Here is a 13,207-nt window from a genome sequence, read left to right as displayed (position 1 = left end):
TCAGAAGTGGAACATTGAAGGCCAACACTTGTCACAGCTGGTTACAGGTAACATGGGAGTCAATGGGTTTATAATTGTTTCTATAAGAAAGACTAAAAATTTCCTGACAAAGAACCATAAAGGCACCTGAATATTGCAACTACAGATTCTGTGACACCTAATGAAAGCTTAAGTTAATTTATTTAATATTTAAGGGGACTTGTTCACTGATATAAGATTATAATTAGTAGCACTGTTTATCTTCAATACTTCTAGTTAAATCGTTTTTCAGTTGTATTAATTGATATCATGTTCTATATTAATTTTAATAATTTTATTGTTGACAACAACAATGGCAACAGAATAAGAAAGTGCCTTATGTCTTAGGTTTGCATAATTGGCTGACATTCTCCCAGCCCTCCACAGGGCTGTCAATAAGGGCTGAAACTTGTAACACCTGTTATAACAGAGTATATTTGATGGACCCATGATGTTGCGGATGAACTGGCCTGTAACTGATACAATCCACTTGTAAAGTAACAAGTTTTCTACAACTGTGAAGATCAAGGCTACGGGTAAATTACAACTAAATGACAGCCCTGCTCCGAGTGTTTAGATCATTGAGGTTATATAAACACAGAAAAAGTACTCTATTGCTTAGACATATATAGCTGATACATAGTGGGAAGTACCTACTTCTGCTTGCTTCTGGTTTATAATGATCTTGTACAAATTTACTAGTTAACTTAGGTTTTACCCTCAATGCCAAATTTGTGCAGACTGAGAAACCTTCATACAGTACTGTGCAAAAAGAATGCAAACGAATTTCCTTGAAATTCGGCTATTGTTCCCGCGAAATATCGTAGAAATTTCGAGCGAAGAATCGTGATTTATCGGGCAATATTTCGAAGAAAATTCGTTGAGCGACACGAAAATTCGCTAATCTAAGAACGGTATTTCGATGAGATTTCACCAGAAATGAAACGAAAATTCGCGTAGCTAAACGAAAAATCACAATCCCGAAACGATATTTCGTTGATTGTCGGTAAGCGTATGGTATTTATGAATGAATGGAACTGACAACTGTACACACAGCCCTTCGATGACCTTCAAAACAATTAAGCTTAAGCAATTAAGCTGAGTGTCAACACAACCCGAATGAAACTATTCAAAAGAATTCACAAGATATTTCAAAAACCTACAAGCTTAATGTTTATTCGATCAATAGTTTGTGTATGAAGAGATACAACAGTGTGATGCCCTTACCAGTTCGACTGTCAATAACGTTCTATCTAAGCTTACATTCTCCTCTGTCGTGAAGTCCTTCGACTTTCCTTTGCCGTTCATCATTCACAAACAACTCAACATGTCGAGTCTCCTGTCGAGGCGTGGTGTTAACCTCCACTGCCGTAAAATGAATGCCTAGCGTGCGCCGGTAACGTCAAGAAATGCGCCCTCGAATTCCCTCATGGACTAACGCCATTTTGGATTTCATTCCATTGTTTGCCCTCCATATGAGGAAGGTAGGTCCCAGTCTTCAGTGAGTTGTGTGTGTGTTTGTAACAGGCGAACGAGACGTACATGTATTGGGATGAAACAAAAACTTAACTTTTCCAGTTCAGACGTCTTTAAGTGTACACTAGTTCATGTCTACGAGCTATTTAATTTAAAAGGGGATTTTATGTAGGTGATGAAAGGCAAGTTATTGGTTATAATCATTCAAAGTAGTCGCTTTGTGAGTCACTGCGCGAGTGAAAGTGCACAAAAGAAACCGCTTTTTGAAGTTTCTGTTTGCATGAAGATAAATTGTCTACATTCTTCGGCTTTTTCTTTGCCGAGTAAAGTTTTATCAAAAAATGGTTAAATTGTGATACAAACTAAACACAGGGTAGAGACGGCATTACCGCATTGTATTGACGGCTAGTTGGGAGAAAATATATCCTGGCGGGGCCCAACAGGAGAATATATTTTCTACCAACTAGCCGTCAATATAATGCGGTAATTACATTATAATGACGAAACATGGATTTTAATCTTGTCTATTTATTGCCAAATACAAATACAAATACAAGAATAGAACAGCAAAAGTGAAAAAAAAAAAAAGATTCCCAAACCTAGAGCTATAGAAACATTGTGCCTATTGTTGAGAGGTAAAAAAAAATGCCTAAGCTTGTCTATTTTTGTTTCTGGTGTTTTGGCATCTCTTGCCGATGCTAACTTTGCAAGTTTCCCACATCCTGTTCAGCTCCCCAGAATTTCGGCACTGGTATCCGAATGTCTGCACAACTTCCGCTGGAAAAAAAGAGAAACTATGAATAAGTTTTGTGAAAATTCTCCATCCTTAACCATCCTTGTTCCTTTATGGTTTATTATTATCTCTTTGGTGTCTTTTTATCTTCAATTTACTTAATTTTCAGGTTTCTTTCAGTGAAATGGAAATTTTGTACCCGGCCAAAATAACTCAAAACACCGCGACTGAGCTCCTTTAAGTATATTTAGGTCATGATAAGACAAACGTAATGCTATGTTGTTTTTTTCTTTTAAAATACGGTATATTCAAGTTCATAACAGTATGTTTTAGCAGCCTAAACATACTTTGTTTTGTTGTCAGAGACCGGCGTTTTCAATATGTCAACTAAGCTTACCCTTTATCGCAGCTATAATCTTCTGGTCAAGAGCATCAAAGTCTTTTGTGCCGTGGACGGTAGAGCGCATTAAGACGTCCTTTGAAAACAGCTTATCCACCAAGCGTAAAACCAGTTGTGACGGCTTTACTGCAGCTTTGGCAAAATCATATTCCGCTCTTTCTAGTCGGACATCACGACACCCACCGACAGGAACTGTGCCCATTTCTAAAAGGAAAGACACTGACAGTGACCACTGTAATGACACGTACACGTTGTCGATAAGAGTACAGACAGCGCTAAGCCACATTTGATTTGTTTAATTTTTCAGTGGAAAAGCTATACTCCTACATATTCTGCAATGATTCCATTGTTGAAAAAAATACGAAGAATTCATGCCACAGACGATAAGTAAAAATGACGTCTGTCTCTTCTAGAAAAAAAATCAGATCGAAAACTGTGCATGTGTTTTGTCATACCTGGCATTTCTCTGTCCATCGGGTAAACATCTTCCAGAAATCTGTCCACTTCCGGAAATAATGGAGTCGCTGGAAGGACTGATGCAACGCCATGGTCTGATAGAGGAGGTCTGGAATAAGCTGATGCCATAAAAGGGTATTCCACTGAAGACTGCCTGTTACTAACATCTGGGGTGGACACCTGCTGTGGCTTGAAGGGCTGCTGTGGCTGCTGCGGAAGGCTCTGTGAACTCAAGGACTGTAGCAGTTGGTCCAACTTTGCCTCTTGCCTGGCGAAAGAACACTCCAGCCGTTCCAGAATGGTTCTAATCAGCCGCATTTCTGATGCTGACTCAAGATTTCGTTGGCGTTCCTAAAACAATAATAAAACTTATGTTAGTGACCACACGTGTGAACATTTCCCCTAATTATGATATTGTTTGCAGTTACTGACATTGATATTGGAAAATAATTTAGTCTAGATTCATTTTTTTTTCAATTCAGTCAGTTATTAATTAGGTGAAGATATTCGTACACAAAAGTTAAACTGACTCAAACCTGTCATTTAGCCGAAAGAAAAACTGCTTTTTGATACGAAAATGTCTTAAATCCAGATTACAATCACATATATAGCAATTCAATTGCAAGTTTTTAGTTTCTGAAGAAACTGTTGTGTCTCATCGGCGGGCGAAACACTTAGTTATGCACAAACATTTAGTTGTTTCAAAAATTAGAGTTGATCTACATGTAGGTAAATTAACCGCGGCATCGAGTTTGTGAAACTGATGTTACACGCATTAGCCCTTCATCAGAACAAAGCACAGGTCTCCCAGTAAAACAGTGTCTGCACACAAGAAGTATAAACAATGATTACTTACACTGCTGATCGCGCTGTTTAATGTGTCGATGGCCTTTGTTGTCATTTCTCTGACACCAGATTGTTTTGCCTCGGTCTCAGAATTACTGTCTTCTGGAATTCGCGGGTAACTGTTTGGCTGTCGTGTCGGCTCAGGCGGGTGAACTGCAACTAAAGCTGATGACAGTGGAAGATCGTCGTCGGAGTCAGAACTCTCACCCATGGAATCTTCAATGAGGGAAACCCTGTTGGGTTGCGTTGTTTTGTTTTGTGTTTTTTTTTCTTTCGTCGATTTCGTTATTGTTTATAATGCGCTGTTTTGCTTCGGTAATATTTGGGCGCTCGGGATGTTAAACTTGCTTGTTGACGTCACGATGATCCATTTGCCAACTCTAGATCTGTTTTGCACATTTATATTGCAAGGAAACATTGCTTTCAAATACTAATGTGAAGCGGGATGAAGCCAAATTTGATCCGAACTCTTAGCGAATAATTTAGCAATTTACCACGTAACAGCAAGCACCATCAGTACTCGCTTATAAAAAAAAATTAAAGAAAGCCAAAATACTCAGAGCTAGTCCCAGAAAGAACTCTTACGCTACAAAGGTAGGTAAAAGAGGATAAAAGATAACTGTTTCTGTTTTATTGGTCATTGACTTTCCTCAGATTGGTGGCTCCTAAAGGAGCCGTTTTTTTAAAGTTCATCAAGAACTTTTAGTACTTGGTTGCTGCTCCATGTAATTCAACCACAGCTGGAATGGCTTTGTACAAGACATGGTCAATATATCTCGCACATTTCGTTGCATCCACCTTCTTCCTCCAAAACTTCTTAATGCCGTCGATCAGTTCCTGTTTTGAGCGGGGCTTGACCTTTGTTTCCAGGTAGTATTTCAGCTCGTGCCAGAGGTTCTCAATTGGGTTTAGGTCTGGGCTCTCCGGGGGGGTTGGCCACCAGTTGATCCCATTCTCATCAAAGAACGTTTTGGCTGCTCGTGAAGTGTGCTTAGGGTCATTGTCCTGCATGAAGCGGTGATCCGGGAGCTGCGCGTTGATGAAAGGCACCAGATAGCTTTTAAGGATATCGCAGTAAAGGTCAGCGGCCATGATTCCTTCGAAGATGCAAATTTTCGTCCCACCTTGTCTGCTTATTCCAGCCCAAACGTGTAATTTCAGCGGGTGCTTCGGTTTAGGCTTTCTTTTTGCAGGTTCGCCGACTTTCCTGTAACATGTACGGCGAAATTGTTCAAGGGAGACTGAGCATTCATCAGTAAAAATGACGTTGTCAAAAGTATCGCCGGTCTCTAAAACTTTCTGGGCGAACTCTAAGTGTTTGACTTTGTTCGCATCTCTAATCAGCTGACAGTATCTCATTCGTTGAAGAGTCCAGCCCTGCTGTTTTCGGGATCTCCACACTGTTGATGGATGGACCACGACTCCACGTCTGGCTAACTTCTTTTGGATCGCACGGCTGGTTGTTTCATCATCCTTCCGCATCTGATCTTCTATAAATGCTCTGGCTTCAGCATTTAACTTTCTGGGTCTTCCAGTACTCGTTCCTTTCTTCGTGGATCCCGTGAGTTTCAGTTTCTTGATTATACGCGTGACCGTTGCGAAACTGACTTTCAAATCTTCTCCTTTTAACACCTTAAACATCTCCACTGGATGAAGATTTTGTCGATAAAGAGACTCAATTCGAGTACACGTGTAGTTTGATACGGTGGGCATGATTGCTCAGGAGTAACTGACGATCGATCTTTGAATGTATGGATATAAACAATGGTTGCCATGTTTACGCGACCATTTGCATCACACTGTGAGCATGGAGATGAAGTCTCAGGAGAGTTAATGAACTGGGTAAGTTTGAATTTTTAAATACAGACGGATGTTTACATCTGTTTTCGAACAGTGTTCATAGAGCGAATTTTCGTGCGACTTTTCGCCGCGCTGCGAACTCTTTCTCTCGAAAGTTCGTTACTCTCAACGATATTTCGCGTGAATATTCGCGCGGTCTTGCGAAGAAGAGCCCGAATTATCGTTTTGATTAAAACAATAGACCTTTCGAAAATTCGTCGAACTTCGTACGAAAAATCGTTTCACTCGAAATTTCTTTAAATTTCATCGAAAAGCACTGAAAAGTCGCGAAAAGTAGCGAATTTCGTTTGCATTCTTTTTGCACAGTACTGTATGATTAAATTATATTATTTTTTAGCACTTCCTCGTTGATTCACTTTTATTTTAGGAATAAATAAAATAATCCTTAATAATATCCATATAACATAACCTTAATCAATTAAAACAGCTTTCAAATTTACTTTATTGTAAACATTTAGCAATACTTGTTTTTAATCAAAAATTATAGGGTAACAATAGGGTAATAGCTCCAAATGTGATGGTATGTTAGCTTTAATTTGTTTCTCAGATACGTTTTATCTTGTCATTTTGAAACATTTCATTTTCCCCCCCTCCAATTATAGGCCTCTCCATTTATAAGCCATTTATTAGCAATGAAAATACAAAGGGCATTTCACCTGCGGAGTCTAAGGGAATGGAATGGGCTGGCCGAGAAAATTAAGAACACTAAAGCAATTGATAGTTTTAAGTGGACTCTTACAAAATAGTTTTGGATACATTTTGAATAAATTTTGAATATGTTTTGAATTTAATTATGTCATTAATGTGTGGTTCCAGAAAATATCCATATCCCCCCCTTCAGAGGGTTTTTCCTAGTTTGACCCCCCAGCCCCCAGGATTTTCCATTCCAGGGGGCTTCCTGGTACTTCATGGCTAGAGTTCCCTTGGAGTCACATGTGCATTCACAGTACTAGATGTTTTTCAGTAAGAATTATTTTGTTTGCATGTCTACAAGTGTTTGCAAGTTCTGATATTTTGTTAATAGTGGCTAGTTGTCGTTTGCATACGATGTAGAACTTTTCTAGAGTGCACAATTTGCATCTTTTAGTTTTCTTGGAATATGACTGTGCCCTGTCCAGGAGTTTCCATTTGATCAATGTAGTCCATTATGGCTTTCTTTAACTGCCATACATGTTTGCTGAGCTCAGTTTGACAGCTGTACATGTATGCAACTAAACACAAACAAATTCTTACTGAAAAACACCTAGTATTGTGATTGCATGACTGTGTGACTTCAAGGGAGCTCTATGTGAGCCAACTAATTAACGTTGTCATCCAGATCCTGATGAGTGGGAAACACTACCATGAAACAGTTCTGTTGATTGAATAAATGAACAAGAATTAGTCCAGTCCACTTTCTTTCCTTAGATGAAGCTCCAATACTGTTGGGCATTCTCGAGGGCAATTCTGATGTCCAACACATTCAGTGTATGTATGTATGTAATGTATGTAAGGCAAGGCTGTGCTCTAAGAAAATTTCCAGGGAGCCCTTCGAGCTCCCAATCATTCCAGCTAGGGTGCCCAGCTTTCCAGGCAGGTCGCCCAAAACTAATTAATTAGTCAATTGATTAATTAATAAATTAATTGATTAATTAATCAATTAATTAAAACTCCTAATTAAGCCATGGTTTAATTAGATAATAATTAACTGAACCATGAAATTAAATTATACAAGTAATTTCCAAGCTTTTTGGGTTTTTTGTATGGTGTACACTATCAGATTACTCCTGGCAGCTTTTTACTGACAAACAAGTTTGATTTTCTTATGTTATCACAAAGTATATTAACAGAGTTTTTCAGAAAGGCTGATTAAAAGACCAGTGATCACAATTCAAAACAGAAACGCCTTTAAATTAACTTAAGCATATTATTGAATGTTTTCACCTGATACATTTACACTCTTGAATGCTGAAACTTAAATTTGAATTTAAGTACAGTATTTCAGCCAATGAAACTGGTCAGTCACAAATTTCCAGGATACGAATGAATTCTTTTAATTTGTTTTGTGTGCCTTCTTTCAAGTGCAATCACAGATTCTTTCAATTCATCTCCAAGTTTACTTTTCTTTAGCCGGCAGTCCAGGATTTCATACAGTATGCCAAGATTTTGATCTATCATCTCTTAAAAATTTTCTTTCTCAAATGTTGATTGATCTGCACGACTGTCATTATGTAGACTCAAAGTCATGTGATATGCGTAAAAAGTGATAATACCACCATACCGACATGTTTTCGTATCATGAAACTCATTCATAGTTTCATGCTAAAATGGTCCAAATAAAAATTAATCCTCCCATTCAAATAATTTACGTAAAAATATCTAGTTTGATCAAGAAGTCAATTTAATGTATCCGAGTATTTTTAGAGAGTTAAACTTTTCAGAAGATACATGAAAGCTCTTGCGACAGTCTGGCCAATAGAGCAATTTGATAGTCTTTACTAAGCTGTGGGATTTTCAAAAAGAATTGTTTCGACTTTTTTTATCATTGCAGAAAGCCACAGAATTACCCAAAAAGCTACATATTAAATACTTATCATGTACTTTAACCAAACTTTCACACACACAGCGGAGTGAGTTGCTATTTTTAGCCACCACAGTTTATTGTAGCGCACTAATATAAAATTTATTAACGCTAAATTTAGAATCACTTAAAAGTTTCGTCAAAGATTACCAATTGAGAATTAACTCTTGAAATCATTTCTAGAAGTGCTTACGGTATCTGCTGTGGTACCAAATATTAACAAAATGAAATTGCTAGCAAGTCACCACTATTGAAGTTTTTGTTTACCCAGTACTTGATTGTTTGCATACTTTAACCGATTTGCGAAAAATTGTATATATGAAGAATTTTGTGAAGGTGAATTAATCAACATGACACGAGCGTGGGACAAAGAAAATATTCTGAGTCCCCGACACGAATCGAACCCATGACCTCCCGAACACCGGGCGGGCGCTCTATCCACTGAGCTACGAGAACTCATGGAGAGCAAGGTTATTTAACTGAGTTCATATATGATAGGTGTCCTGCATACTGCTAGGATCAACGCTATCGAATTCATCGTGAGTAGTGATAAGTTAACAAGAAGATCTGTTAGATCTTATAACCGTACTTTAAAAATGAAACGGTTCGCTTAGCACTACCGTCGGAACGCAGTGCACATTCCAAAGCAGTTATTGATGCTTCTTTTCTTACTGTAGACATCACATCACTTGATCAACACAAACTGTATTATTGCACCATCAGTGGTAGCCGTTGACAAATCTCCGATGACGTAATGGTCTTAATCTAGAACTTTCTTCGGGATATGTATGGGCATTAACGATATGAACGACACAATAATAACACTATTAACAACAGCTTTCTTTCTTAAAAGTCATGATTAAATTTGATTGGTGTTTTCCACGAGTAAAGGGCTAGCAAAGTAGTCACACAAGTCATATAAAAAAAACCCTATCCCGACCGATGTATCGATTTTGGTCACTTCAGTGACCACAGATTGAAAACGTGACAGAAAATTGGCGTTACTTTTGATTCTCACCAAATTTGTCATATCCCCCCCTCGGGAGAATTTTGTCAAGTTAGCTAATTTAGTATGCAAGCCACCGTAATGGCGGTCGCCGCGGCGAAATGTTTATTTGCTCAAAATTGGGGCAAAATCTTTCGGAGATGGAAATCAGGACATTTGTAAGGATACAGAAAGTAATTTGGGACCAGTTGCTGGCTTCTAAGGCTGAATTTATCCAGAAGTAAGCTGTATTTTCGTTTTCGTGCCGAAAGCCACGCGATGAAATATTATCGGTTTGTTCTGCTGTCTTGTTCTGTTTTTTCTCTTGGTCTTTTTTGTAGCCTGCCGAGGCCAGTCTTTCGTCTAAATCAGTTGGAAAAAGTTTGAAAAAGATGTTCCCATTCAAGTTTAAGCTCTCAGGCGATAATTCTGGAGTTTTTTGGCCGAAACGTTGGCTTTGTTATGTTGGTGTTTTTCGGTTGCTATGGGCGACCGTGGCTTCCTTTGTTAGGTGAAGTCTGGGGAGTGAGGTCACAAAAAAATTCTAATTCTGGTTTTGTTAGATTTCGCTGAAATTTTAACACGATAAAGCTGGATTGTTAAGGAATAGATTTACCGCCTGCCAATGTGTGGTAGCTATTAACACTTAAGTGATATATCGCTTCGAAATCAGGGTTTTGAAGAGATTTTTTGGCAACGTGTGGGTTCGGCGAGATTTTGTAATTGGAGGTTTTTGTTGACCCCGAAGGAAAAAATATCCGGAAAAGGTCATTTCATCGATGATTCAAACGAATATAAATATGTATATGTTCCGAGCGAAATTTCTGCTGAAAAATATAATTCTTGACGAACGCTGGGTTTTTAATTTTTTTTCCGCGAAGGTCAGTATCGGAGATGAGATTTATTAATGTTTCAACAGCTTTTGGCAAGTAAACATCACAGGTTGCGTGACTCAAAATTTGGCCGAGTGAAAGTTTGGGTCTGGTCGCATACAAAACGAAAAAAAAACCACGGGTAAACCATGAACCGCGCTCGGCCCATGGCCGCGCGGTTAATAAAGATGGTGAATTTTAAGCTCGGTAATGAAATGTGAAGGTGAATTAATCAACATGACACGAGCGTGGGACAGAGAAAAAATTCTGAGTCCCTGACAGGAATCAAACCCATGACCTCCCGAACACCGATTCCTATCGGGGACTCAGAATTTTTTCTTTGTCCCACGCTCGTGTCATGGTGATTAATTCACCTTCACATTTCATTACCGAGCTTAATAATAATAATAATAATAATAATAGATTTGTATAGTGCCATATCCATGGCTCATAGCACTTTACAGTAAAAAATGTTATTAAAAATAAAATTTACATTAAAAATTTACATCAGTGATAAAAAATTACTAACAAATAAAATAGCTAAGCTGTAAAAATGAAAGTAAAACTAGGAATCATTAAAACCTTTAAATAAAAACTGACTAACTTAACTAAGTGGTTAACTAACTAACTAGCTAAACTATCTAATCTACTAATTAACTAACTAACCAAAAGTCTAGTTATAAAATTTGTTAAAAAGATATGTCTTTATACAAGTCATAAAATCTGATAGCGAGCCGCTCCCTCTTATATTGTTCGGAAGAGAGTTCCATAGGCTAGGTGCTACAAAAGAGAACCACCTATGACCATAGCCTATTAACTTGACAGGTGGTACTTTCAAGAGGTTTTTGGAGGAGGATCGAAGATTTCTGCTTGGTACATAAGGCTCTAGCAGTTCAGTAATGTAATTAGGGGCCTGGCCGTTGAGCGCTTTATAGGTTAAAAGTAAAATCTTATAGTTGATGCGCTGGCTTATTGGAAGCCAGTGTAGCTGCTTTAAAACTGGCTTGATATGATCGTATTTCCTTGTTTTAGTAACAACGCGAGCCGCAGCATTCTGGACATTTTGTAGACGATCTATCAAAAAATTTTGGTAGTCCATATAGAAGCGAGTTGGCGTTATCTAGTTTGGAAGTGATGAATGCATGTACTAACTATTCAGTGTCTGCTAGAGATAGACAGACTCCTATCCTGCTAATGTTTCTAAGATGGAAGAAACAGACCTTGCAGGTACTGGTAACATGCTTTTCCAGTGACATGTACTCATCAAAGATGACTCCAATGTTCTTTGCAGAAGTAGATGGCTCGATCTGTTCACCAGACACATCGACGTGGTCTATTAATGGGGGTGGACGATATCGTGCGCTCAAGATCAAAAGCTCCGTCTTTCCTCTGTTTAGTTTCAGCTTATTGCACACCATCCACGAGTCGATCTCAGAAACACATGCTTCTATTTTAGCTATAGAACCAGGTTGTTCGGCGTAGTTGGGCTTAAATGAGAGGTAGAGCTGGGTGTCATCAGCGTATAGATGGTAGTTAAGTCCGTGCCGTTTGATGATGTCCCCGATGGGCGATGTGTATAACAAATACAGGATTGGCCCTAAAACGGATCCCTGGGGAACACCGTAGCGAAGTTCTTTCATCTCTGACTTGGTTCCGTCAATCATCACAAACTGCTTTCGGTCTTGAAGATAGGATCGAAACCATTTTAGCGCATTTCCTTTCACGCCGTAGCGTTTTTCCATTCTTTCTAGTAGCAGTTTATGGTGGACGGTATCAAACGCAGCAGACATGTCCAACAGTAGCAGGATAACGCATTTCTGATTATCTATCTCACAGAGAATGTCATTTTGCACCCTCAGGAGAGCAGTCTCCGTGCTGTGAAAGCGTTTATATGCTGACTGAAAAGATTCCTCTAGATCATTATCGCGTAGATAGTCACTCAATTGACAAGATACTGCCTTTTCAATTATCTTAAATACAACCTTCAGATTTGAGATAGGTCTAAAGTTTGAATAATCCTCAGAGTCCAGGTTGTCCTTCTTCAGCTTCGGTTTGATCATTGCTTCTTTCAGTGCAGCAGGCATAGATGCTGATTGGAGAGACATGTTAACGATGTTAGTTAACACGGGTAGAATAGTTGATTTACATTCCTTAAGAATAGAAGCCGGTATAGGGTCAAGATCACAGGATTTTTTACCGATTTTGTCCACAAAACTTTCAATCTCTCTTTCTGACATCACCCTGAACTCTGTGAATTCGGCTTGACATGGCTGTTTGTATGCTTCGCAGGACTGGGTACCAGAAGTCACTTCTTTGGATAGCTCCGTTCTTATGGATGCTATTTTCTTGTCAAAAAAGTCGGCAAAATTGTTCGTAAGCACAAACGTTGAGGGTGCGGTCGGATAGCGTCTATCTACTCTGCGGTGTAATAGCTTGTCGACTGCGTTGAAAAGTATTTTTGGATCTGATGCATTCTCTGAAATAATAGATGAATAGTATGAAGCCTTTGCGTCCCTTAGCATTTTGTTCACTACCTGGCACTGGTCGACAAACATCTGTCTGTCGACGCACAGTCTCGACGATCGCCAGCGGCGCTCCAGCCTTCGACGTTTTCTCTTGGCGTTACTAATACCCTCATGGTACCATGGTGCTGATGGACGGAGAGTTATCATGCGTCGTTTTAAAGGTGCATGCCTTTGAAGTATTTCCGTCAGAGTATTTTCGTATTTTTCAGTGAGATCCATAAGATCAAAGGCGTTGGTTGTCAGAAGGTCAGATTGCTTTAGGTCGTCATTAAAACTGTCCATATTTACTGAGTGCAGTTTACGATAACTAATTTCCATTCGTTCCAGAGGTGGTTTCTTTAGGCGTAGCTTGCAGTGTACAGCAGAGTGATCGGACAGCATTGGATCGCGTATTTCAACGCTAGTAACTAGCTCGTCCTCGGCCCTAGTTATGATCAGGTCTAAGGTGTGGCCTTTCTTATGGGTGGGTCCATTTA

The 13,207-nt window shown here is 38.9% G+C and overlaps 4 protein-coding genes across 4 annotated transcripts in view; all 4 read right to left on the bottom strand.

Moving 5' to 3' along the window:
- LOC145467730 (uncharacterized) overlaps window positions 1-13,207 on the bottom strand; it is a 256,990-nt gene that overhangs the window by 146,794 nt on the left and 96,989 nt on the right. The gene's annotated exons all lie outside the window — the stretch shown is intronic.
- Window positions 1-13,207, bottom strand: part of LOC145467231 (uncharacterized) — a 45,213-nt gene that overhangs the window by 12,132 nt on the left and 19,874 nt on the right. The window lies entirely within an intron of this gene.
- On the bottom strand, window positions 2,144-2,913 carry LOC145468413 (uncharacterized). Its single transcript, XM_081452115.1, has 2 exons — window positions 2,625-2,913; window positions 2,144-2,271 (listed from the first exon to the last, which is right to left on the bottom strand). Exons 1-2 carry the CDS (start codon window positions 2,911-2,913, stop codon window positions 2,144-2,146), a joined length of 417 nt encoding a protein of 138 aa, XP_081308241.1.
- LOC145468411 (uncharacterized) lies at window positions 2,997-4,158 on the bottom strand. Its single transcript, XM_081452114.1, has 2 exons — window positions 3,940-4,158; window positions 2,997-3,434 (listed from the first exon to the last, which is right to left on the bottom strand). Exons 1-2 carry the CDS (start codon window positions 4,138-4,140, stop codon window positions 2,997-2,999), a joined length of 639 nt encoding a protein of 212 aa, XP_081308240.1. The 5' UTR covers window positions 4,141-4,158.

Source organism: Orbicella franksi, chromosome 14 (assembly GCF_964199315.1).
Source record: "Orbicella franksi chromosome 14, jaOrbFran1.1, whole genome shotgun sequence".
Classification (NCBI taxonomy): Eukaryota; Metazoa; Cnidaria; class Anthozoa; order Scleractinia; family Merulinidae; genus Orbicella; species Orbicella franksi.
Note: the sequence above shows the minus strand (reverse complement) of the source record. Positions and strands in the feature narration are given on the sequence as shown.